At 46.7% G+C, this 27133-nt stretch overlaps 1 protein-coding gene across 7 annotated transcripts in view; it reads left to right on the forward strand.

Annotated features, from left to right (window-relative positions):
* The window catches only part of lyst (lysosomal trafficking regulator), a 397928-nt gene that overhangs the window by 367452 nt on the left and 3343 nt on the right, over window positions 1-27133 (forward strand). For all 7 annotated transcript variants that reach the window (XM_038800534.1, XM_038800541.1, XM_038800536.1 and 4 more), the window contains 8 exons: window positions 1486-1716; window positions 2235-2424; window positions 2962-3098; window positions 7592-7690; window positions 14289-14428; window positions 16417-16514; window positions 17019-17175; window positions 21018-21089. In XM_038800534.1, coding sequence (XP_038656462.1) covers window positions 1486-1716; window positions 2235-2424; window positions 2962-3098; window positions 7592-7690; window positions 14289-14428; window positions 16417-16514; window positions 17019-17175; window positions 21018-21089 — 1124 coding nt within the window. The remainder of the gene's footprint in view (window positions 1-1485; window positions 1717-2234; window positions 2425-2961; window positions 3099-7591; window positions 7691-14288; window positions 14429-16416; window positions 16515-17018; window positions 17176-21017; window positions 21090-27133) is intronic.

Raw genomic sequence — 27133 nt, forward strand, 5'->3', positions numbered from 1 at the left:
CGTGAGTTTCACCCCCACAACCCAAAGATGTGCAGGGTAGGTGGATTGGCCACGCTAAATTGCCCCTTGATTGGAAAAATATGTTTTTAATTAAGATATTAGAATATATAAGAGCATGCTGGAAATTGGTTAGCACTGTTGCCTCACAGCGCCAGGGACCTGGGTTCAATTCCAGCCTTGGGTGAACGTCTGTCTGTGTGGCGTTTGCATGTTCTCCCCATGTCTCTGTGAGTTTCCTCTGGGTGCTACGGTTCCCTCCCACAGTCCAAAGATGTGCAGATTATGTGGATTGGCCATGCTAAAATTGCTCTTTAGTGGCCAAAGATGTGTAGTTTAAGTGGGGCTTCTGGGATAGGGTGGGGGAGTGGGCCTAGGAGAGTACTCTTTCAGTGTTGCTGCAGACCTGATGGGCCGAATGGCCACCTCCTGCACTCTCTGAATTCTATGATTCTAAAAAAGCAAGCATGGCCATAACTACCAGGCTATCATTATGGATGGAGGATCCCCTCCACAGGATGGCTTGCAGCCACATCTATTGCCTCACATCCCAAAAGGTCTGTACTGCTGTGAGTGACAAAAGGCGTTGATGGCTCCGGGAGACCACCTCCAGCTAAAGGCAGGGTTTGGCCTCAGTTGGGGAACTTCTACACCATTGGGAAGATCCTGGCAGCTAAATCACCGTACTCTCAATTGGCCTATTAATGGGCTTAATGGCCACCCACTGCTGTGTCAACTTTATCTCTTGCAGTATCACTTGCAGGTGGAAATGCGTCAAGTGGGCAACCTGACACTGTATTTACAACTTTGCTCACAGCCCTCTGGGAAGAGGAAAATTTAGCCCATTGTTTCAGGTTGCGCGATTTCCATTTCCATCCAGCTATTACTACTAGTCTTGAATACACTGTACGTTTAGCACCAGACATGCCTTAATAATAATCTTTATTGTCACAAGCAGATTTACATTAACACTGCAATGAAGTTACTGTGAAAAGCCCCTAGTCGCCACATTCCGGCGCCTGTTCAGGTTCACAGAGGGAGAATTCAGAATGTCCAAATTACCTAACAGTACGTCTTTCAGGACTTGTGGGAAGAACCCAGAGGAACCCCATGCAGACACGAGGAGAACGTGCAGACTCCACACAGATAGTGACCCAAGCCGAGAATCGCACCTGGATTCCTGGAGCTGTGAAACAACAGTGCTAACCAGTGTGCTACCGTGCCGCCCCTTAGGATGAATTCTGATCCTCCTTCAGTGGTGGGTGGGTAGCTGGCTGAAGTTGAGCCTTCCTGGCATCATACAGCTAGTTATACATGGGATATGCTGTGTCTTGGCACGGTCAAGAATAAAACAAAATATTTTTTCTTCAGTTGCCTCTTAATGACATTCTGTCATGGAATTGATCCATTGTATATTCAGACGAATAAATATGGAAATAAATATTTTAATTGATTTTACAATGATCTTATTTCATATTTTGCTGATAGACATACTTTGGCATGGATGTATCTGCTGTTGAAGACCCAGTGCAAAGAAGAGCCCTGGAAACTATGATCAAGACCTACGGTCAGACCCCTCGTCAGCTCTTCACATATGCTCATCCGAGCAGGCACGGGCCTAGACTCTCAATGGAGGGGGAGCTGCCTGCAGCTATGGGTCTCCTTGTGCAGTTTGCTTTCAGAGAGAGCAGAGAACATGCCAAGGAAGTCATCTACCCGGTATTTACATTTCTTCTATTCTAAATTTGCTTCAGTTTTCAAATTTAGAAGCAGTTAATATTTCTTCAGACTTTCTTATGGAGTATCCTTGATGGCCCAGCTGGTATTTCCTGCCTGTTGATTGTTGTACGTATGTGTAACTACTATCTGTTTTTCATTCGAAAAAGCAGCTGATCTCTAAAAAATAAGATAATTGCACAACCAGTCTTTTCATTCTTAGTGAAGTCAACTGATAAATTTTCCTAAAATCTTTTTACTTTTTTTATGTTAGTCATTTAGTTTTAATCAATATGAACACTGTACTATGGATTGGCACATTATAAGAGATATTTTGCTCTTCCAAGCTTAAAGCTTCTCAAAATGTATTTAACTAATTATTAATTAAACAATTTGCAGGCTTGGTAATTGCTGATAGTGTAGCATTGTTAACTATATGAGGAATTCCTTTTTGGACAAATACTTTAAGGGGCCTGCAGTGATTGATCCTGTTTTAAATCTTATGTCGTGGCCTGTCTCAGAGTCCTCTTCCTTGGATTCATGGGCTGAAGTGGGGCGAGTACGTGGGCTCCCCCAGTTCACCAGATCCTGTGGTTTGCTTCAGTCAACCTCATGGAGAACAGTTTGGATCGCTATTAGCATTGCCAACCAGAGCCATTTGCGGTCTGTCGAGGAAATTTTGTCTCATGATGATATACAGCAAAGAGCAAGGTATAGAATGGATTCTTACTTTTTTTCACTGTGCAAAAATTACATTGGTATGTTTCTGTGCTGTACATTGCATTAGCATGCTTCTGTGCTGTACATTCGTTCAGTCCAAATGCCTCAGGTTGGTGTCTATGGAACACTCAAAGCTCTTCCCACTATTATTTATCTAACAGTATCAGCATATCCTTTATTCCTTTCTCGCTTGTATGTTTATGTAGTTTCCCCTTAAATGCATCTAAGCTTTTCTCATCGGCACATGGTAATGGGTTCCATATTCTAACCACTTTGAATGAAGAAGTTTCCCCTGAATTCCCTATTAGATTTATTAGTGACTCCCTCAAATTTGAAGCTCCTAGCTTTGGCCTCTTTGTACACCCCCCACACACACCACCACCACCACAGCTGCATGAAAACTTCTCTACATCTACCCTATTGCACCCAAGTCTTCTGTATATTAGAGAAAAGAGTCTGTGTTTGGCTTTTCCTGATTTATATACTTTCTCAGATCTGACTTCATATTTGTTTTGATCTTAATTTTAGGTGTTCGGAGTATGCACAGTACAGACATCCAGTGGTCTGCCATTTTGAGTTGGGGCTATGCTGATAACATGCTAAGACTGAAAAGCAAACAAAGTGAGCCCCCCATCAATTTCATTCAGTGCTCTCCCTTACACCAGGTATGTAGTCCTTAAAATAGACCTTATATTTTCTTAATTTCTGCCAGTTTATTTTAATTAGCAATGTACAATATTTTACTTATTTACCTTCATTGCCATACATAGGCTCAATATTAAAAATAAGAACATCAACAACAACATTTTACTTTCTAATTTCTGCTTTTTCAGCTGTAATAAAATGAAGCAAAATCTATGTGTTACACAAAATGGATAGCTTTATTAATGATATATGACCATTTCTTTAAACAAGCTCCCTATCTGGGGCAAATGTATTTCTAATTCTAAAACTAATATAAAATGCTTAGTTTTCCCTCTTACCTGTACATTCAAAGCAATTACAGTAAGGTTTATCTTCATGTCCCTATACCATTATGTTCAGAATCCCTGTTCCTTCACAACATAATTTATTGACCTGGGATCAACTTTAGAACTTAATGTAAAACTTAGGAAATCATTGGTTGGGCCTCAGCTGAGTACTGTGAGGAATTTTGTCCACCACACTATAGGCAGGATGTCAAGGCCTTGGAGAGGATTTACTAGAATAATTCTAGGAATGAGGGACTTTGTTTAAGCTGTGTTTTTTTTAAAATCCATTTAGGATCTTGGAGAGCCTATAGCTTATATGTCCTGATGACAACTCCTTGGAGTCCACTTGCCAACCAATCAGCAGCCTTTAATAAAAATTGTTTTGATCGTTTGAACATTGACATTCTTTGTCCTAACAAGTGTATGGTGAAAAGTTTCAGAACATGTCTTTTTCAACAATATTCAGCTTTAGTTATGTGGAGAAACTAGAGATATTGGTATTGCTCTCCTTGGAGTAGAAAGGGTTAAGGGGAATATAATAGAGGAGGTATTGAAAATTACCAAGCATTTTGATAGAGTAAATGAGGAGAAACGGTTTCCATTTGTAGGAAGGTTGGTGGCCAGAGGAGACAGGTTTCAGATTTGAGTTGATTTGATTTATTGTCACATACAGCGTACAGTGAAAAGTATTTTTCTGCGGCCGAGGGAACGTACACCGTACGTACATGGTAGACAAAGAGAATAATCAACAGAGAACATTGACAAATGGTACATCGACAAACCGTGATTAGTTACAGTGCGGAACAAGTGGCCAAACAAAGCAAATACATGAGCAAGAGCTCATGGTGTTCTTACAGGGAATAGTGTTCTTATAGGGAACAGATCAGTATGAGGGGGAGTCATTGAGGAGTCTTGTAGCTGTGGGGAAGAAGCTGTTCCTATATCTGGATATGCGGGTCTTCAGACTTCTGCCTGATGGAAGGGTCTGGAAGAATGCAATGCCTGGGTGGGAGGGGTCTCTAATAATGCTGTCTGCCTTCTTGAGGCAGCGAGAGGTGTATACAGAATCAATGTGGGGGTGGCAAGCTTGTGTGATGCGCTGGGCTGAGTTCACCACACTCTGCAGTTTCTTGCGATCTTGGACTGAGCAGTTGCCATACCAGGGTGTGATGCAGCCAGATAGGATGCTCTATATCGCACATCTGTAGAAGTTTGAGAGAGTCTATGCAGACATGCCAAATTTCTTTAGCTTCCGTATGCGGTAGAGACGTTGTTGGGCTTTCTTGACTGTTGCATCAACGTGAGTGAACCAGGACAGACTGTTGGTGATGGTGACCCCCAGGAACTTAAAGCTATCGACCATCTCCACTTTGGAGCCATTGATGCAAACGGGAGTGTGTGTCGTGCTAAGCTTCAGCTCCTTGGTATTTCTGACATTTAGAGAGAGGTTGTTTTCGGTGCACCATGCAACTAAGTGATTTACCTCCCTCCTGTAGTCTGATTCGTCGTTGTTTGAGATACGGCCCACCACTGTCATATCATCCGCAAACTTATAGATTGAGTTGGAGTTATATCTTGCCATACAGTCATGTGTGTATAGGGAGTACAGTAGAGGACTCAGCACAAATTCTTGCGGGGCCCCAGTGTTGAGGACTATTGTGGAGGAGGTGCTGTTGCCTATCCTGACAGATTATGATCTGTTGGTGAGGAAGTCGAGGATCCAGCTGCACAGGGAGAAGTCAAATCCAAGATTGCAGAGTTTGGTTATTAGTCTTGTCGGGATAATGGTGTTGAAGGCGGAGCTGTATAGAATAGAACAGTACAGCACAGAACAGGCCCTTCGGCCCTCGATGTTGTGCCGAGCAATGATCAGCCCACTTACACCCACGTAACCCGTATACCCGTAACCCAACAATCCCCCCATTAACCTTACACTACGGGCAATTTAGCATGGCCAATCCACCTAACCCGCACATCTTTGGACTGTGGGAGGAAACCGGAGCACCCGGAGAAAACCCACGCACACACGGGGAGGACGTGCAGACTCCACACAGACAGTGACCCAGCCGGGAATCGAACCTGGGACCCTGGAGCTGTGAAGCATTGATGCTAACCACCATGCTACCGTGAGGCCCCTGTAGTTGATGAACAGCAGTTTTACATAGTGTCTTACATAGGTGTACAGTCTTACACCTTGTTGTCGAGGTGTTCGAGTGTGATTGCAGAGCCAGGGAGCTTGTGGACTGGTTGCAGTGATAGGCAAGCTGCAGTGGATCGATACCGTCTGGGAGGCTGGCAGTGATCTGTCTCATGACTAGCCGCTCGAAGCATTTCATGGCCACCGGTCAGGTCAGGGTCACTGGTCGCTAGTCATTGAGGTAGGCTACCTTGTTCTTTGGTACTGGTATTATGGTGGTCTTCTTGAAGGAGGTGGGGACCTCAGAGCGGAGGTGTGAGGTGGTGAAGATATCTGCGAATACACTCGCCAGGTGGTCTGCGCAGGCTCCGAGTGTTCGCCCAGGAACTCGTTCGGGGCCCGTCGCTTTCCGCGGATTGACTTTCAAGAAGGCAGCTCTTACCTCTGAGTCTCTAATAGTGGGTATGGGTGTGTCCAGGGCTCTTGGGGTGGGTGGCACTGATACATGGGCTGGCTGCTCAAAGCGGACATAGAACTTGTTCAGATCATCAGGTAAGGATACTTCAGCCGCAGATATTCCGCCTGGCCTTGCTTTATAGCCTGTGATCTTGTGGGGGTCCTGCCATAGTCGTTGTGGGTTAGTCTCGTTGACCTGGGACTTTAGTTTGATATGGTATTGTCTTTTTGCATCCCTGTTGGGGGCAGCACGGTAGCATAGTGGGTAGCACAATTGCTTCATAGCTCCAGGGTCCCAGGTTTGATTCCCGGCTTGGGCCACTGTCTGTGAAGTGTCTGCGCGTTCTCCCCGTGTGTGCATGGGTTTCCTCCGGGTGCTCCGGTTTCCTCCCACAGTCCAAAGATGTGCAGGTTAGGTGGATTGGCCGTGATAAATTGTTCTTCGTGTCCAAAATTGCCCTTAGTGTTGGGTGGGGTTACTGGGTTATGGGGATTGTGTGGAGGTGTGGGCTTGGGTAGGGTACCCTTTCCAAGAGCCGGTGCAGACCCGATGGGCTGAATGGCCTCCTTCTGCACTGTAAATTGTATGATGATGGCTTTCTGTACGTCGTACCTGGATTTCATATACAGGTCAGAGTCATCAGACTTGAATGCCTCTGTCCGGAACTTCAACAGGGAGTGAAACCTTTGGTTGAGCCAGGGTTTCCGATTGGGGAATACCCGTATTGGCTTCTTTGATTATTGATAAAAGAATCAGAGGGGAGATGAGAATTCCTTTAATGCAGCAAATTGTTGTGATCCAGAGTGCACTGCCCAAAACGGTGATGACTTTCAAAAGGAATTGGATATATGCTTGAAAAAAATAACATGGAAAGAGTCAGAGATGGGATCAAATGGGTAGCTTTCTCAGATAGCCAGCACAGGCACCAAAGGCCAAATTGCTCCCATCTGTGTGATATAATTAAGAACTTTACCTCTCCACAATCTCCTTGAGCACTCTACAATGTTCCGACCCCCTGGGCTAGCGCACAGCCAATTCCAGCCCCACTTGACCCGGAGTCGCAACACAATTGAAATTAATAAATAAGTCTTAGAAAAACATCCAAAGTCTTTGGCCCTTAACTGCCGTTTGTAAATTTAAATACAATTTTATTAATAACAGTAACTACATTTAAATATGCAGCATGTACAGCAGGTTAACTATTATCTAATTTCTAACCCCTCCCATGAAACCCGACACACACACAAGACAGACAAATGCAGAGAGGAAATTAAATTAAATGAAAATTACTTATTGTCACAAGTAGGCTTCAAATGAAGTTACTGTGAAAAGCCCCTAGTCGCCACATTCCGCCTTGTTCGGGGAGGCTGGTACAGGAATTGAACCGTGCTGCTGGCCTGTGCGACATTGGTCTTCCCATAGTCATTGTAAATCTGTCCAATAATTTGATAAAATATTAATCAAAGACAAATGCACATTGTTGATTCAAACTTTTTCATTTCTTTGACAATTCATAATCAAAATAGCAATGTCTAAGGATTAATCTCTTGTTGAATCTGGTTGTAAATTGTCCAATCAATGGCTTCTTTTCAGGTTACAAGTTGTGCGTGGGTGCCTGACAGTTGTCAGCTCTTTACTGGCAGTAAGTGTGGAGTGGTTACTGCATACTCAAACAGATTTACCAGCAGCATGGTATGTGTATGAAACACATTTGTGGACGTGTGTGTCTGTCCACCCTACTAACTGTATCTTCCATTGAAGTTTTAATAGTATTCATTGTTTTAACACAATTATGTGTCTTTAATTGTTAGAGAGAATTCTCACTGCTATACTTCAAATAATTAATGTTACTGCAATTGATTGAAAATTTGACCCAAAGGTTTTCACTTTCTGTTGGGATTTTGGTAAAATTAGAATACTGTTGGCCATGGCTGTTGCTATCACTTTTGCTTGAGTTTTTTCTCTTTTTTACTCCAAGATCCATCTCTCTTTTTCATGGCTCCTTTCATTTCTCTCCTCTCTTCTAAATCCCTACCAACCCTTCAGTAGTCCTTGACCTTCCTACTCCCTTGTTGCTGTCCTAGAGACTCGCTCTACAGCTTCTTTCTGTGCCTCTCTTGGAAATCTCTGAAAGAAGCATCTAGGTATTTATCACCATCTCCTTATGAGCAGCCACCCACTTACACCAACCTACTCTCTTGCTGATTAATCTTGCCAGTCACCGCCTTGACCAACTTATCCCACTTACTAGTGACCCTGTGGACTCTGCCAGCATATCAACTATCTCCGCCCTTCTTCCCATCTCCTTCTGGAATGTCCATTTACTCATGAACAAAGCCCTTGCAATCCATGAATTTATTGTAGACAATTACATCAATATCATGGCCTTGACAGAAATCTGGCTATGGGGAGATGACAGCGCTCTCCTGGCTATTCCTTTCACTCTATTCCTTGCCAGGTAGTCAATGCTCTAATCATCAAGCCTCACCTTGATGTGTCCCTTTACTCTTTTGGCACTCCCATCTCTCTCTCACCTCTCATTTAAAATCTGGTTCTTCACCATGTCAGTTTCTCACATAGCTATCTTAATTACTTTCCTCCCTCAGTATCATGCTAGGAATTTAAAACTTCCATCTAAATTCATATCTCCTTTCTTCTGTGCATCCCTTGCACTCCTTTAATCTCTCCATGCATGTGAACTCTCCAACCCATGTACATGGCTAACAGCATGTCCTTGCCATCTCATGTAACCTCACTATTCCAATAGTATCAATCACACGTGAGGCTGAAGTAGGGACAAGTGGGCTTTTTTTTCCTATTAATTTACAGTATGTGGGCATTTCTGGCTAGGCCCATCCCTAGTTGCCCTTGAGGAAGTGGTGGTGAGCTGACTTCTTGAACCGCTGCAGTGCCTGAGGTGCAGGTAACTTGTGAGTAGCTAGGCCATTTCAGTGGGGATGTAAGAGTCAATGACATTGTTGTGGATCTGGAATCACCTGTAGGCCAGACCAGGTAAGGAAGACAGGTTTCCTTAACTAAGGACGTTTGAGAACCAGTTGGGTTTTTACGGCAATCGACAATGGTTTCATGGTCATCATCAGACCTTTAATTCCAGAAGTTTTATTGAGTTTAAATTCACCGTCTACCACAATGAGATTCAAACCTGGGTCCCCAGAGGATTATTCTGAGTCTCTGGATTACTAGTCCAGCGACTCAGTTTGCCACCGTATCCCCTTATACATGTAGAGTTGTATTAAAATGCTTTACTGATCTTAAAATAAGCACTGTAGTTTTGAGGTCCATTTCCTAGGGTGTGATGGGATACTTGGCCAATGGTTGTTCTGCGAATGGTGGGTCAGCAGCCAGCATAACAGCCTTAACAACCTGTGTAAATATAAGGAAGGAGGTGAGGGAAACTGAAGGCCAGACAAAAAGGTTGAGTCATCATGGAAACTGGCAGATCCAAGAATGAAGGTTGAGATAATGGGAACATCTGCTGGGCCTGCAGGATCCAGTTTACTGATAGGAATAGTATGGTCTGTTGCAAAACATTGTAGTGAAAACAGGAAGATAAGGGCTATAAAAAATGTGCTTAAACTTTGTATCATTGAGAGGTTCCTTGGGTGACTAAGATCATCTTCTCCCTTGCATATATTTGAATAAATTCTTTGCTTGCTTGAATTCCTCAGATTCGAAAGAGGCTTATTTTTTCCACAACTGAGGCCATCATTGTATCATGTAGAGCACTCCACACACACTGTTTGCTCCACTTTCTGCATCTGCCCCTGAAAAAAACTCTCCTAATTCACTTCCAATTACTTTTTCAAAATTCCAATTGCCTAGCCTATGTCCCGCCATCCATCACAATGTTTCTGAAGCTTCTGATCTGCTCAGCCATACTCTCAACACCTTTGATGTAATCATTTCCATTAAAACCACTCCTCTCTCTTTGTCACCTGCTCCCCTGCTCCAGTCCTCATCTGCGCTGTCTTAAGTTCAAAGGATGCAGACTGGAATGGAAATGGTGGAAAATCTGTTCAGTCATTACCATCAGATCTGGCTGGATCATTTAAAGTATTATAAGGTCCTGCACTTATCTGTTAAAACTGTTTATTTTTTTCAAGGATTATCCTGAGATGCAAAGGGGGAGACCCAACCAGCTCTTTTTCTCTACTGCAAACAATCTCCTTATACCCCTCTCTCTGATCTCCTCTGTCCTCAATCCAACAAGTGTAAGAAGCTCATGTATTTCTTTGTCATAAAAATTGAGACCATCCAATTGGTTCCTCTACCACTCATCTCCCATGTCCAGTTCACTAAAGCAAACTTCCTCTAAGTATCTCTCCTGCCATGGCCCTGAACTTGTTTCTTTCTCTAGCCTTTCACCTATCTTTCCCCTAACCCTTCTCTGAGTTCATCTTGCCCTTGAGACCCACCTCCTACTCTCAACCTTATTCCCACCAAATTACTGACTACTAACCTGGCTCCCATGTTACTTGTCACTGTTGTTAATAGTTTTATCTTGTTAAATTCAGTCCCCTTCTCATTCAAATCTGCGGTTAACACGCCTTTCCTCAAAAAAACAACTGTTGACCCCTCTGTCCTTGCAAACTACTGCCCCATCTCTTAAGCTACCTTCTATCTCCTCCCAAATTCATGCCCACATTACTCAGAACTCCATGTCTGAATCCCTTCAATCAGATTTCCACCCTGACACAGTACTGAAAGACTTCTTATCAAAGTTATCAGTTACATCTTATGTGACTGTGACAAAGACAAACTATTCCTCCTTGTCTTTCTGGACATGCCTACATCCTTTGACACCATCCTCCTCCTACCTCTCCACTGTCGCCTAGCTGGATGGGACTCGTCAGGCTTGATTCTTATCTATCTCATTGTATCCACAATATCATAGAACATAGAACGATACAGCGCAGTACAGGCCCTTCGGCCCTCGATGTTGCACCGACATGGGAAGTCAAAAACTAAAGGCCATCTAACCTACACTATGCCATTATCATCCATATGCATATCCAATAAACTTTTAAATGCCCTCAATGTTGGCGAGTTCACTACTGTTGCAGGTAGGGCATTCCATGGCCTCACCACTCTTTGCGTAAAAAACCTACCTCTGATGTCTGTCCTATACCTATTACCCCTCAATTTAAGGCTATGTCCCCTCGTGCTAGCCACCTCCATCCGCGGGAGAAGGCTCTCACTGTCCCCCCTATCTAACCCTCTGATCATTTTGTATGCCTCTATTAAGTCACCTCTTAACCTTCTTCTCTCTAACGAAAACAACCTCAAGTCCATTAGCCTTTCCTCATAAGATTTTCCCTCCATACCAGGCAACATCCTGGTAAATCTCCTCTGCACCCATTCCAAAGCTTCCACGTCCTTCCTATAATGAGGCGACTGCAATATAATCAACTGCAATAGTTCCTCTCCTTGTTCTCGCAAGGGTATCTCTGGAGTACCACAAGGATCTATCTTAACTCCCTCCTATTTCTCATCTACAGCATCATCAAAACTGGATCATTTTCCCCATTTGAATGCTGCCAACAACCCAACTCGACCCTACCATCACCCTCTTGACCGCCTCAACCAACCCTAAGTTGTTGGTTGCTTGCCCAGCATCCAGTACTAGATAAGCAGAAATTTCCTCAAATGGCGCAGTGATTAGCACTGCTGCCTCACGGCACCGAAGTCCCAGGTTCGATCCCGACTCTGGGTCACTGTCCGTGTGGAGTTTGCACATTCTCCCCGTGTTTGCGTGGGATTCATCCCCACAATCCAAAAGATGTGCAGGGTAGGTGGATTGGCCACGCTAAATTGCCTCTTAATTGAAAAAAATGAATTGGATACTCTCAATTAAAAAAAAACGAAATTTCCCCAAATTAATTATTAGGATAATCCATAGCTATTGGGCGCGATTCTCCACAAATGCAGCGAATCGTAAAGGCTGCCGTGAAACTGGCCGTGTTTCACGGCAGCCTCCGCACCCCCTCCCGGGACCCGATTCTCCCCCCCGGGCAGGGCTAGCAGCGATGCCCCGTGAAGCACGGCATCGCGGGCTTAGCGACCGTCGCTAAGTCCGCGCACGAAGCGTCACGCCGGCTGACGCGCATGATGACGTCAGCCGCGCATGCGCAGGTTGGACGGCTCCAACCCGCGCATGCGCGGGGCCGTCTTCTCCCTCGGCCGCCCCGCGGACTGATCCTGCGGGGCGGCGGAGGGAGAAAGAGTGCGTCCGTCATGGACGCACTGCCCGCGATCGGTGGGCACCGATCGCGGGCCCATGCCCCCCTTGGCATGGCCGTGGTACTGCCGTGCCAATCGGGGCCCTGGAGGCCCAGAACGGGCATGTTGCGGCCGTTTTTACGACGGCAGCAAGCAGGTGTGTTTGCTGCCGTAAAAACGGCCGTAAAGGCCTGGGAACCCGGCCCATCGGCCTGGGGAGAATCGCTGTTCGCCGTAAAAAACGGCGAGCAGCGATTTGTGTCGTGGGGCGGCCGTGGGGGGGGGAGATAGCGGGTGGGCGTGAAAAATGTCGGGGACGCCCTCCCGCTATTCTCCGACCCGTCGTGGGCAGCGGAGAATCGCGCCCATTGTCTATTGTTCCTGCCACAAACACAACTCTCTATTCACTAACTCCATCCCTCTTTGGCCAATGTCTGTGACTGAATCAGACTGTTCACAATCTTGGTATCATATTTGATCCTGAAATGAACTTTCAACCGCACATCCGCTACACCACCATGATCATCTATTTCCACCACTATAGCATTATCTGACTCTGCACTTTCCTCAACTTATCTGCTGCTGAAACCCTCATCCATATCTTTGTTACCTCTATGTCTGACTATTCCAGTGAAGTCCTGGCCAGTCTCCCATACTCTACCTTGTAAACTTGAAATCATCAAAAACTCTGCCACCCTACTTTGCACCAAATTGTGTTCACTCCTTGTGCTCACTAAACTACACTGGTTCCCAATTAAGCAACGCCTCAATTTAAAAATTTGCATCCTTATTTTCAAATCCCTCAATGGCCTACCCCTTCCTATCTCTAGCTCCACAAAACTCCTGACATAGCATCATAGAATTTACAGTGCAGAAGGAGGCCATTCAGCCTATCCAGTCTGCACTGGCCCTTGGAAAGAGCACCCTACTCAAGCCCATGTTTCCATCCTATCCCCGTAACCTACTAACATGACCCAACCTTTTGGACATTAGGGGGCAATTTAGCATGACCAATCCTTCTAACCTGCACATCTATGGACTGTGTAATTCAGGCCTCTTGCACATTACCAACTTAAATTGCTCAATCATTGGGGCCAAGGTTCCTCACACTGAAATTATGCTCATACACCTCTCTGCCTCTCTACCTCACTTTCCTTCTTTAAGATATTCCTTTAAGCCTATCTCTTTAACCAAACATTTTGTCATCTGCCCTGATATCTGCTTATGTTGCTCAGTGCATTTTGTTATTATAATGCTTCTGTAAAGACTTTGGAACATTTTATTACAAAAAGACACAATATATGTTATTATTGGTCAGAAATTTGTGACTTCAGGCTCTGCTCCAGACACTTCAAATCTAGGCTGACAATCTCAATGCAATACAAATGGAATGTTGCACTTAGATACCATCTTTCAGATGAGACATTAGACCATGGACCATTGAAGGGGATGTTTAAGAACCCATGGCAATAATCAAAGAAGAGCAGAGGAGTTCTCCGTGGTATCCCTGCCAATATCCTTCCAAAGAGTCACCAAGAGAGATTATCTGGTCATTTATTCTTGCTGTTTATGGGAACTTAGAGTGTGGAAATTGGCTAGACATTTCCTACATTATAATAGTGACTACACTTCAAAATTACTTTTTAAAAATAAATTTAGGGTACCCAATTCAGTTTTTCCAATTAAGGGCAATTTAGCATGGCCAATCCATCTACCCTGCACATCTTTGGGTTGTGGGGGTGAGACCCACGCAATCACGGGGAGAATGTAAACTCCACACGGACAGTGACCTAGAGCCGGGATTGAACCTGGGACCTCGACACCGTGAGGCAGCAATGCTATCCACTGTGCCACCATGCTGCCCTCTTCAAAATTACTAAATAGACTATGAAGCACGTTGGGACATCCTGAGGCTACGAAAGATAAATCCAAGTCTTTCTTTACTGAACTGTGTACTGTGTTTGCTGTGCAGTGATTAACAAGCTTGCAGAAAAGTACATGTTAAGAGTGTGAGAAGTGATAGTGAACTCATTGTGTTTCTATTTCTTAGTCTTCAGAAATTGAAGTGGAAGCAAAAGTCCACCTATATGGGCACACTGCAGAAGTAACCAGCCTGTGTGTCTGCAAACCATACAGCATTCTAATCAGCGTCAGCAAGGATGGGTCCTGCATTATTTGGGATTTGAACAGGTACAAAAACATTTTTTTAAACAGTTCCACCAAATCAATGAGTGAAATATTGGAATAGACAAATTTACATTATGTCTGTTATCAGGGCCGGCTCAAGGCACCGGCAACTCGGGCAGTCGCCCGGGGCGCCATGTGCTGGGGGGCGCCAGAGACTCGGGTCCCGCGCATGCACAGTTGGGCCGGTGCCAACCAGCGCATGCGCGGTGGCCGCCCTCCCCCGAGGTGCCCCCCCCCCCCCCCCGGTCCGCCCCCTCGCTCCGCCCCCCCCGCTCGGTCCGCTCCCCCCGCCCCCCCCCTCGGTCCTCCCCGCCCGCCCCCCCCCCCCCCCCCCTCGGTCCCCCCCCCCGCCCCCCTCTCGGGTCCGCCCCCCCCCCCCCCCCCCCTCGGGTCCGCCCCTTCCTCGCCCCCCCCCCCCCCCCCCCCCCCCCCAAGGGCGCCGAAGTTCAGCTTGCCCGGGGCGCCAGCAACCCTAGGGCCGGCGCTGTCTGTTATGTTAACTGTGGTGTACACCCAGCTCTGGGTCACTGTCCATGTGGAGTTTGCACATTCTCCCCGTGTTTCACGTGGGTTTCACTCCCACAACACAAAAGGTGTGCAGTGAAGGTGGATTGGCCACGCTAAATTGCCCCTTAATTGGAAAAAAATAATTGGGTACTCTAAATTTATATATATTTTTTTAAATTCCAAAAGGATCATTACCTGAGAGAGCATCCTAAAGGATGGATATAAAATTGGATCAGGGCTGTAGGTTCTCAGAAATGATGTTTTGTTCAGCGCTAAGTGTTATCTGCTTGTCTCGAGTCATTAATATCTCACCCTATGCTGACTATCTATAGTTGCCGTGATACATAGGTACCCTATGATGGTTTTATACATAATAGATAAAAGTACTTTCTCAATTCATAGCCACTCTGTTGACATCCATCAACAGTTTCCATTTTTCACTTGCACTCCCAAATATTTTATATATATAGGAACTTGGAAAATCTGTGGCACAAGAGGAGCACATTTTGTGGCTGAGCCAGCTGCAAATATATCTATTCAGCCTAATCCCACTTTCTAGTTAGAAAAGTACAGCACAGAACAGGCCCTTCGGCCCTCGATGTTGTGCCGAGCAATGATCACCCTACTCAAACTCACATATCCACCCTATACCCGTAACCCAACAACTCCCCCTTAACCTTACTTTTTTGGACACTACGGGCAATTTATCATGGCCAATCCACCTAACCCGCACATCTTTGGACTGTGGGAGGAAACCGGAGCACCCGGAGGAAACCCACGCACACACGGGGAGGACGTGCAAACTCCGCACAGACAGTGACCCAGCCGGGAACCGAACCTGGGACCCTGGAGCTGTAAAGCATTGATGCTAACCACTATGCTACCGTGCTGTATCTCTGTGGGTTATCTCTTCCAAGTACAGTAAAATTTTAAAACATTGAAGATTTCTGCCTCTGGCACATTTCAGACAGTGAGTTCAAGACCCACATAATCCTCTGGGTTAAAATAATTTCTCATCGCCCCTCCAATCCTTCTCCCAATTACTTTAAGTGTATGTCCCCAGTTACTGATCTCTCTGCTATTGAAAATAGCTTCTTCCTGTCTAGGCCCCTAATAATCTTACACACCTCAATTAAATCTCCCCTAAACCTCTATAATACAAAAGAAAATTACCCCGCCTATCCAGTATTTCCTCAGAGCTAAAATTCTCCATTCTTGGCAAAGGTCTTGTAAATCTTTGTACCCTCGCTGGTGTGATCACGCCCTTGTAATGTGTTCAGCAGAACTCTATTCAGTACATCGTAATATGCTCTTCCCATCAGGAAATGGACTCCCAGTCTCCTGTGTGATAAGGAGGGATACTTCACGACAGTTTTAATGCAAAACTTTGAAATGTCTATTATTGTAACTTTATTGGAACACCTTGAGATGTGTTTTAGTTACAACTGTTGAGAGCTCCTATCAGTGTTTTTTTTATCCTGCAGATTGTGCTATGTTCAGAGTTTAACGGGACATAAAAATCCAGTGACAGCAGTTTCTACAAGTGAGACAACTGGTGATAGTGCGACAGTTTGTGATTCGGGTAAGCAGAACAGATTCTTCCCTGTTAGTCAGATTATGGCCACTCTTATATTTTTGACAGAGAGGAATGTTCTGTGGCTTGTTGCCAGGCTACTGTGGTCCATTTAAACCAGTTACCAAAAGGTTCTCGAGATTATCCAGGTGCGATTCTCCTTTCTGACTCCTTCCCCTCTCTCCCTTTACTCAGTGACTCATCAAACTCATGCCAGAAGAATGTAATGATGATGTTGTGACTACAGCACACTGTTGGTATATTGCAGAGATGACATTTCTCGGAAACTGGCTTTAATAAGAAAAAAAGAGAAACCTTAAATAAAAATTAAGTACTAAAAGTACAGAATAAATCCGAGGAAAGAATAATCGATTTAACTCGTGGTTGAAGCACTTTGTTTTCTCCCAGCAGTCAGTAGAGCTTTTCTAAATCTTGTAGTACCAGTGAACACAGCAGTTTGTTCTCTGTAACATGGATTACCCTAAAACATTACTCTGTGCACTTTTGTTTCAGTTGGTGGTGGCAGTGACTTAAGACTGTGGACTGTAAATGGAGATCTCAGTGGCCACGTGCATTGTCGAGAAATAATCTGCTCTATAGCTTTTTCCAATCAACCTGAAGGTGTATCTGTCAACGTTATTGCTGGAGGACTAGAAAATGGTGTTGTAAGGTCAGTAACGTACTTATCTAATTGAGTTACAGTTGTCTGTACATGTGCATCAATTTCTACCTGGAAATAAAATGTCTAAGGTTAGGCACATAGTATTAGATTAATAAAAACTGAGTGTAACTTACTCCACCTAAATGAATACACCAGGGCATTTTTGTAATATACCAAAGATCGAGCCTCTTCCTGTCAACCGTTTCCATTCTAAATTCCTGTATTCACATTTGTTATGGGTATCGCCTATGTTGCACTGTAATTACATAAAGCCATTGGGCGTGAAACTGAGGGTGTAATTACAATGCGACAAGTTTGCGTTGCTAGCTTTCATGGTAAAGTTGAAATAGGAAATTAGAATTATGTGGAATATAATCTTTATTAGTGTCACAAGTAGGCTTACATTAACACTGCAATGAAGTTACTGTGAAAATCCCCTAGTTGCCACACTCCTGCATCTGTTCGGGTACACAGAGGGAGAATTCAGAATGTCCAATACAGCACCGAAATCGTAAATTTGATCAAAATGGCCTTTTGGCTCACACAAACCTCCTCCCACCCTATCATATCTAACCCTATCAGCCTGACTTTCTATTCACAGAATTGATACAGTGCAGTCGGAGGTCTTTTTTTTTTTCTTTATCCGTTTAAGGGATGTGGGCGTCGTTGGCTGGGTCAGCATTTATTGCCCATTCCTGAGGGTATATTGCTGTGGGAGTCGCATGTAGGCCAGAACAAGTAAGGATGGCAGATTTCCTTCCCTAAAAAACATTAGTGAACCAGACGGGTTATTTTACAGCAATCGACAATGGTTTCATGGTCATCATTAGACTTAATTCCAGATTTTTATTGAATTCAAATTCCACCAACTGCCACAGTGGGATTTGAATCCAGATCCCCAGAGTATTACTCTGGGGTCTCTGGATTACTACTACAGTGACAATACATTACACCACTACCTCTCCTTGTAGACATAGACCTAGAATTTACAGTGCATAAGGAGGCCATTCGGCCCGTCGAGTCTGCTCCGGCCCTTGGAAAGAGCACCCCACTTAAGCCCACACCTCTGCCCCATACCCCACCCAACCCCTTTGAACACTAAGGGCAATTTAGCATGGACAATCCACCTAACCTGCACATCTTTGGACTGTGGGAGGAAACCAGAGCACCCGGGGAAAACCCACGCACACACGAGGCAAACGTGCAGACTTCGCACAGATAGTGACTCAAACCAGGAATCGAACCTGGGACCCTGGAGCTGTGAAGTGATAGTGCTAACCACTGTGCAACCATGCCATCCATTGTGTTTGCATTGGCTCTCTGAACGAGCAACGCTCCATTCTCCAGCACGTCTTCCTTTTCAGATAATAGTCTGATTCACATTTGTATGCTTTGATTAAATGGTGGCGCGTATACGATGGGCCAAATGGTTTCCTCCTGCTCCATAACGATTCTGTGAACCTCCTGAGGCAGAGCATTTCAGACACTAAACACGTCATGAAAATGTTTCGTAGCATTGTTGCTTCTTTTACTTTTTTTTTTATAAATTTGCTGTACCCAAATTTTATTTTACAATTAAGGGGCAATTTAGCATGGCCAATCCACATACCCTGCACATCTTTTTGGGTGGGGGGACCCACGCAGTTACGGGGAGAATGTGAAAATTCCACATGGACAGTAACCCGGGGTCAGGATCGAACCTGGGTCCTCAGCGCCGTGAGGCAGCAGTGCTAATCCACATGCTAGTGTGCTTCCCATGTTGCTTCTTTTACTAATTACTTTAAATCTGTTCCCTCTTGATCTTGATCAAGAGTGGGAACATCAAGAGTGGGGTTACGGGAATAGGGCTGGGGGAGTGGGCCAAGATAGGATGCTTTTTCCGAGAGTCGTTGCAGACTCGGGGCCAAATGGCCTCCTTCTGTACCATAGGAATTATGTGATGTTCTCCTTACCTACTCTGTCCAGACACCTTATGATATTAAATGCCTCTATCAAATGTCCTCTCAGCCTTCTTTTCATAAAGAAAAACAGTCCTAATTTCTTTAACTAATCTTCATAACTGGTTCCTGAGAGGAGGAATTTCATTTTTGTGAATCTTTTCTGCAATCCCTCTAATGCCTTCACATCATTCCCAAAGTGCAGTGCCCAGAACTGGATGCAAAACTCAAGCTGAGGCTGAACTAGTGACTTATATAAGTTCAACATAACCTCCTTCCTCTTGTACTCTATGCTCCAGGATACTGTATGCTTTATTTATCACTCTCTCAACCTGTCCTGCCACCTTCAATGACAGCAGAGTAGGAAACCATTCACCCATCGATATGTGCTGGCTCTCTGTATGAGCAATTCACCCAAGAACTACTCCGTTGTCTTTTCATCAAAGTCCTGCAACTTTTTCCTCTTCAAATTATGATCCAATTCTCTTTTGAAAGCCGTGATTGAATCTGCCTTCACCACACTCAACTTACTCAACCTCCTCTTTTCCAAGGAGAACAGCCACACCTTCCTCCAATCCATCTCCTAGAGCCATTCTCAAGAATCTTTTCTGCACGCTCTGAAGTGTAATGTCCAGAACTGGATGAAGTACTCTAGCTGAGACTGAACCAGTTTTCTTTATTTATTAAATTATGGGATGTGAGTGTCGCTGGCCAGGCCAGCACTTATTGCCCATCCTTCGTTGCCTTTGAGAAGGTATGGTGAGGTACCTTCTTGAACCGCTGCAGTCACTGTTTAGCAAAGGGCTAAATCGCTGGCTTTGAAAGCAGGCCAGCAGCACGGTTCGATTCCCGTAACAGCCTCGCCGAACAGGCGCCGGAATGTGGCGACTAGGGGCTTTTCACAGTAACTTCATTGAAGCCTACTCGTGACAATAAGCGATTTTCATTTCACTGTGATGTAGGTACACCTACTGTGCTATTATGGAGGGAGTTCCAGAATTTTGACCAGGCGACCGTGCAGGAACGGCAATATATTTCTAAGTCAGGATGGTGAATGACTTGGAGGGGGTCTATTTGCCAGAGCTTTCTCATATCCCCTCTTTGCTCTTCTAATTGTTTTTTTAAACTCCATCCTGCACTTTCTGTATTCCACTAATGCCTCAGTTGATTTGTTCCCCTTGTACTTGTTAAAAGTCTCTCTTTTCCTTCTCATTGTATACTGAATGTCTCTGGTCATCCATGGTTCTCTGGGTTTATTACTCCTTCCTATTACCCTAGAGGAAACATGTTGGGCCTGTACCTTCCCCATTCCTTTTTTCCACTGCTCTTCTCTAGATTTTTCCATAAGTAACTCTTTGCAGTCTACCTTGGCCAGATCCTGCCTGATTTTACTAAAATCTGCTCTCCCCCAATCTACAACCTTTTTTTTTGCAATTTATCCATATCTTTGTTCACAACAAACTTAAATTGTACCATGTTGTGGTCGCTATCACCAAAATGCTCCCCCACCAACACATCAACCACCTATCCAGCTTCATTCCCCAGAATTAGGTCGAGCACCGTCCCTTGTTGGACCCTCTACATATTGAGCTAAAAGATTAAAGATTACTTTGTCTTTGTTAAAAGGTGCAATGATTTCTTGTTTATCACTAATCGAATCGGTTAGGACTACTGCTATAATTGCTGATGGAGAAATTTGAAACAAGCACATTAATATTTGTTCACTATCTTTGCTTCGCCGATAGTCACATATCCTTTAGTTCATTTATATAACAACTTTAACGCTTCAAATTCACTTACCTATGCACCCATTAAACATTTTTTCTCACACTAATGTGGGAAGTTGTTTAATGTCATGTTTTGAAAAAAAGACAAGTTAATCTTCTAACTGTTAAACATTTGTGTTGCATTCAGACTGTGGAGTACATGGGATCTGAAGCCTGTTCGGGAAATTACCTTCCCTAAGTCAAATCAGCCGATTGTCAGGTAAGATTGAGCAAAATATTGCCCACGGTGAAAAACCAACCAAAGCTGGTTCAGTATGAATTAATATGAAAACCCTTCTCGTGGACACATTGATCTGTATTGTGCAGGTTGGGTGGTACCTTATTCAGTGCTGATGTTGCCCACATGTGCCGTGTGTATCCAAATTACAACACATTCGAGGAATACATTTTTGGATGTGCAAAAGAAATACTAATATCTGGTTGTGGCCAATAGATGAGCTTTTGGGCTTCTAATTTTGACCTCTTTTATATCCTTGCTTTTAATTGTCCATCATTGACATCTGTGCCTTAAGCTGCTGAGGCCTGAAGTTCTGAAATGCATAATCCTGTCCCCTGCTTTCTTGAACTTCACTCTTCCTTTAAGTGGCACCTTAAAATCTACTTTGACCAAGTTTTTGAACACTTGTACTAATATTTCCTTATGTGGCTTGGTGTCAAATTTTATTTGATAATGCTACTGTGAAGCACCTTTGGATTTTCTCAATCAACTGTAACCAACTGAACAAGCTATAGGGAAGCAATTGCTGTTGCATAAAAACCTGTCAAATTGATAAATAGCAACAGGGCGAGGTAAACTCTGCTGATCATTGACTGTTGGATTACTGTTTTGGTTGTTTTTCACTCATCCAGAACAGTCCGAAAATGATGCAGCAGATCTTAGAGCAAATGTGTATGAAATCTATTGCAAATTAGCACCCTAAAGTTTCTGTAGTGAGAAGAAGTTTCCATGTTAATATTTGTTGCATTTAATTTGTTTTTGCGGTGAGGTATTTGCTCTCCTATCACTTTCTTTTATCTCCTTGTTTCCTGCATTGTTCCACCTCGGAACACAGGGCCACCAGCCCTTCCCTAACACAGGTATGGCCACCAGCCCTTCCCTAATACCACTTCTCAGTCATGTCAGAGTGGCTTGATGTGACCGATATTTCATTTCTTTCTCTCAGTCACAGTGAGGAAATGCGTGGTCTCCATTCAGTGCCTTTGGTCCTGTGGCAGGAAATTGTGGGCATGATCATGAATCCTCCCACACTGGCATCCTGATTTTCTCTGATTTTTGCGACTCTCCCCAATCCGCCAGTAATACAAGTGAGAATGTAGGTGACTTGCTTCCAGCTCTTCATCAGTCATATGCGTATGGCGGATATTGACAAAATCTCAGGTTTTATTTTTTTCCCTTACTTGATTCTCCGAGTTCACTGATAAATGCAGCAAAGCATTCTGGCGCAGTTACCAGTCTGGGAATGATAGTTGCCATTTTGGTACAAGGTTATATCATGCTTCCATCGTTATGGCATCTGCCTGTCTGACGCATGTGTCCATGAGATGTCAATTCAATGGATGGAATACACACAAACTCAGATCTGTTTCCCAACAGCTAGAAACTTAAATACTCAGGGTACGCAGGGGAAATCCCTACTCTCTTTTATTTAAAATAATTTTTATTGAAGAGATTTTTTACATGGAAATATTTACCCCACCTAACCATAGACTATTACAAAATATTCCCTCTTAGCAAATATCCCCCCCCCGCCCGACCCCCCGCGCGCGCTGTCCCTCCCCCCCTCCCCCCCCCCCAAAAACAAACAAAGCAACAATTAACATCAAACATGAACTGCGAACAATTTTGCCCGCATTACAACCTTAAATAACCCACCACACCCATTGTTGCCACCCCCCCCCCCCCCCCCCCCCCCCCCCCCCCCCCCCCCGGGTTGCTGCTGCTGCGACCTCTGCACCCTATCTTTGAGCCAAAAAGTCGAGGAAAGGCTGCCACCGCCTGAAGAACCCTTGTACCGACCCTCTCAGGGCGAATTTGACCCTTTCCAACTGGATAAAGCTTGCCATGTCATTAATCCAAGTTTCCACGCTTGGAGGCCTCGCGTCCTTCCACTGTATCAGTATCCTTCTTCGCGCAACTAGGGACGCAAAGGCCAGTACTCCGGCCTCTCTCGCCTCCTGTACCCCCGGCTCCACCCCAACCCCAAAAATCGCTAGTCCCCATCCTGGTTTGACCCTGGATCCCACCACCCTCGACACCGTCCTTGCCACCCCCTTCCAGAACTCCTCCAGTGCCGGGCATGCCCAAAACATATGGACATGGTTCGCTGGACTTCCCGAACACCTGACACATCTGTCCTCACCCCCAAAGAACCGACTCATCCTTGTCCCCGTCATATGGGCTCTATGTAGCACCTTAAATTGAATGAGGCTAAGCCTCGCACACGAGGAGGAAGAATTAACCCTCTCCAGGGCATCAGCCCATGTCCCATCCTCTATCTGCTCTCCCAGCTCCCCCTCCCACTTGGCTTTCAGCTCCTCTACTGATGCCTCCTCAGCCTCCTGCATTACTTTGTATATGTCCGATATCCTCCCCCCTCCGACCCAGACCCCCGAGAGCACCCTATCGCTCGCCCCCCTGCTGGGGAGCAAGGGGAACCCTTCCACCTGGCGTCTAGCAAATGCCTTCACCTGCAAATGTCTAAACACGTTTCCCGGGGGGAGCCCGAATTTCTCCTCCAGCTCTCTCAGGCTCGCAAACCTCCCATCTACAAACAGATCCTTCAGCTGCCTGATGCCCACCCTGTGCCAGCTCTGGAATCCCCCGTCCATGTTCCCCGGGATGAATCTATGGTTCCCTCTTAACGGTGCCTCCATCAGACCTCCCACTTCCCCCCTGTGTCGCCTCCACTGCCCCCAGATCTTGAGGGTGGCCGCCACCACCGGGCTCGTGGTGTACCTCGTGGGAGGGAGCGGCCATGGCGCCGTTACTAGGGCCCCCAGGCTTATGTTGCCACAGGACGCCCTCTCCATTCGTTTCCACGCTGCCCCCTCCCCTTCCATCATCCACTTGCGCACCATCGATACATTAGCCGCCCAGTAATACCCCGAAAGGTTGGGTAATGCCAGCCCTCCACTTTCCCTGCTCCGCTCCAAGAAGACCCTCCTTACCCTTGGAGTGCCGTGCGCCCACACGTAGCTCATGATGCTGCTCGTCACCTTTTTGAAGAAGGCCCTAGGGAGGAAGATGGGCAAGCACTGAAATAAAAACAAAAACCTCGGGAGGACCGTCATTTTAACGGACTGCACTCTGCCCGCCAGCGACAGCGGCACCATGTCCCACCTTTTAAATTCCTCCTCCATCTGTTCCACCAGCCTAGAGAAGTTCAACTTGTGGAGAGTCCCCCAGTTCCTTGCCACCTGCACCCCTAAATATCTAAAACTCTTTCCTGCTCTCTTCAACGGGAGTCTCCCGATTCCCTCTTCCTGGTCCCCTGGGTGTATCACAAATACCTCACTCTTACCCAAGTTTAGCTTGTACCCCGAAAAGTCCCCGAATTCTGCTAGCAGTTCCATCACCTCCGGCATTCCCCCTTCTGGGTCTGCCACGTATAGCAGCAGGTCGTCCGCGTATAGCGATACCCGGTGCTCCTCCCCGCCCCTTGTCAGCCCTCTCCACCCCCCTGAGCCCCTCAGTGCCATCGCCAACGGTTCAATTGCCAGTGCGAAGAGCAGGGGGGACAAGGGGCACCCCTGTCTGGTCCCCCGGTGGAGCCCAAAATACTCCGATCTCCTACCATTCGTCACTACACTTGCCGTCGGGGCCGAATAGAGCAGCTTCACCCATTTAATAAATCCCTCCCCAAATCCAAACCGTTCCAGCGTCTCCCACAGGTACTTCCACTCCACCCTATCAAATGCTTTCTCCGCGTCCAATGCCACCACTATCTCCGCCTCCCCCTCCACTGCCGGCATCATGATGACGTTTAGCAGTCTCCGCACGTTCGTATTAAGCTGACGCCCTTTCACAAAACCCGTCTGGTCCTCGTGTATCACCCCTGGCACACAATCCTCTATCCTGGTAGCCAGGATCTTTGCCAGCAGCTTGGCGTCCACATTCAGGAGCGAGATAGGCCTATATGACCCACACTGCACGGGGTCCTTGTCCCGCTTCAAGATCAGAGAGATCAGTGCCTGCGACATTGTCGGGGGCAGAGCCCCCCCCTCCCATGCCTCGTTGAAGGCTCGCACCAGCACAGGGCCCACCAGATCCGCATATTTTTTGTAAAATTCCACCGGGAACCCGTCTGGCCCCGGCGCCTTCCCCGACTGCATATGCCCAATCCCCTTGACTAGCTCCTCTAACCCTATCTGCGCCCCCAGCCCCTCTACCAGCTCCTCTTGGACCTTGGGGAACCTCAGTTTGTTCAAGAAGCCCTCCATCCCCCCTCCCCTCGTCGGCGGCTCTGACCGATACAGCTCCTTATAGAAGTCTCTGAAAACCCCATTTACTTCTGGCCCCTTCTGCACTATGTTCCCACCCCTCTCCCTCACTCCCCCAATTTCTCTAGCCGCATCCCGCTTGCGGAGCTGATGCGCCAACATCCTACTCGCCTTCTCTCCATACTCATAAATCGCGCCCTGCGCCCTTCTCCACTGTGTCTCCGCCTTTCTGGTGGTCAACAGGTCAAACTTAGCCTGCAAACTACGCCGTTCCCCCAGCAGCCCCTCCTCTGGTGCCTCCGCATATTTCCTATCCACGTCCAGAAGCTCCCCCACCAGCCTCTCCCTCTCCTGTCTCTCCCTCCTTTCCCTATGTGCCCGTATGGAGATCAGCTCCCCCCGGATCACCGCCTTCAGGGCCTCCCATACCATCCCCACCTGCACCTCCCCCGTGTCATTAATGTCCAGATATCTCTCAATGCTCTTCCGGACCCTCTTATACACCTCCTCATCCGCCAGCAACCCCACATCCAAGCGCCACAGCGGACGCTGGTCTCGCACCTCCCCCATTTCCAAATCTACCCAGTGTGGCGCGTGGTCTGAGACCGCTATGGCCGAGTACTCCACTTCCCGTACTTTCGGGATCAGTCCCCTGCTCAATACAAAAAAGTCAATTCTAGAATAGACTCTGTGGACATGGGAGAAAAAGGAATACTCCCTCGCCCTCGGCCTCCCAAACCTCCAGGGGTCCACCCCTCCCATCTGCTCCATAAACCCCTTTAACACTTCTGCCGCTGCCGGCCTCCTACTCGTCCTTGAACTCGATCTGTCCAACACGGGGTCCAGCACTGTGTTGAAGTCCCCCCCCATGATCAGGCCCCCTGCCTCCAGGTCCGGAATGAGGCCCAGTAGGCGCCTCATGAAGCCAGCGTCGTCCCAGTTCGGGGCATACACGTTAACCATCACCACTTTCTCCCCCTGCAGCCTACCCTTCACCATGACATATCTACCCTCTTTATCCGCCACCACCTCCGCCGCCACGAACGACACCCTCTTCCCTACCAGGATCGCCACCCCTCGGTTCTTTACGTCCAGTCCTGAGTGGAACACCTGTCCCACCCATCCCCTTCTCAGGCGGACCTGGTCCGCCACCTTCAAATGGGTCTCTTGTAGCATTGCTACATCCGCCTTCAGTCCCTTCAAATGCGAGATTACTCTCGTTCTCTTGACCGGCCCATTCAGCCCCCTCACATTCCAAGTGATCAGCCGGGTCGAAGGGCAGCCCGCCCCTTTCCCCTGCCGACTAGCCATATCCTGTCACCTGCTCGCCCCGAGTCAGCCCTCCCTTTCTGACCCGCTCCCCATGGCGATGGCGCCCCCCCCCCCCCCCCCCCCACCCCTCCAGTCCTCAACTTCTCCTCCCTGGCCTTTTCAGCAGCAACCCGGTGGCCCCCCCCCTTCCCCCCCCCCCCCCCCTCCCCCCCCTCCCCCCCCCCCCCCAGGCTAGGACCTAGCCGCGATGCACCCTCCATAGTACTTCCGTAAGTCAGCTGGTTTATGCTGACCCGGCTGCCCCTGCCACACTCCGGCTCCTCCCGGCATGGGGGACGTCCCCCCCCTTACCACCCCTCCTTGACCCCGCTCCAGCGCGAGAAAGGGAGCCATTGCTGACCACGCCCCTTACTCCCACCCCCCTCCCTCCCCTGCCCCGTGCGCGGGAAACCAGAGGAAAGCCCGCGCTTTCGCCCTGCCCCTCCCCGCCCCTCCATCTTCAGTTCCACCCCCGTCCCCGATCTCACACCG

This window comes from Scyliorhinus canicula, chromosome 6 (genome assembly GCF_902713615.1).
Source record: "Scyliorhinus canicula chromosome 6, sScyCan1.1, whole genome shotgun sequence".
NCBI classification, from domain to species: domain Eukaryota; kingdom Metazoa; phylum Chordata; class Chondrichthyes; order Carcharhiniformes; family Scyliorhinidae; genus Scyliorhinus; species Scyliorhinus canicula.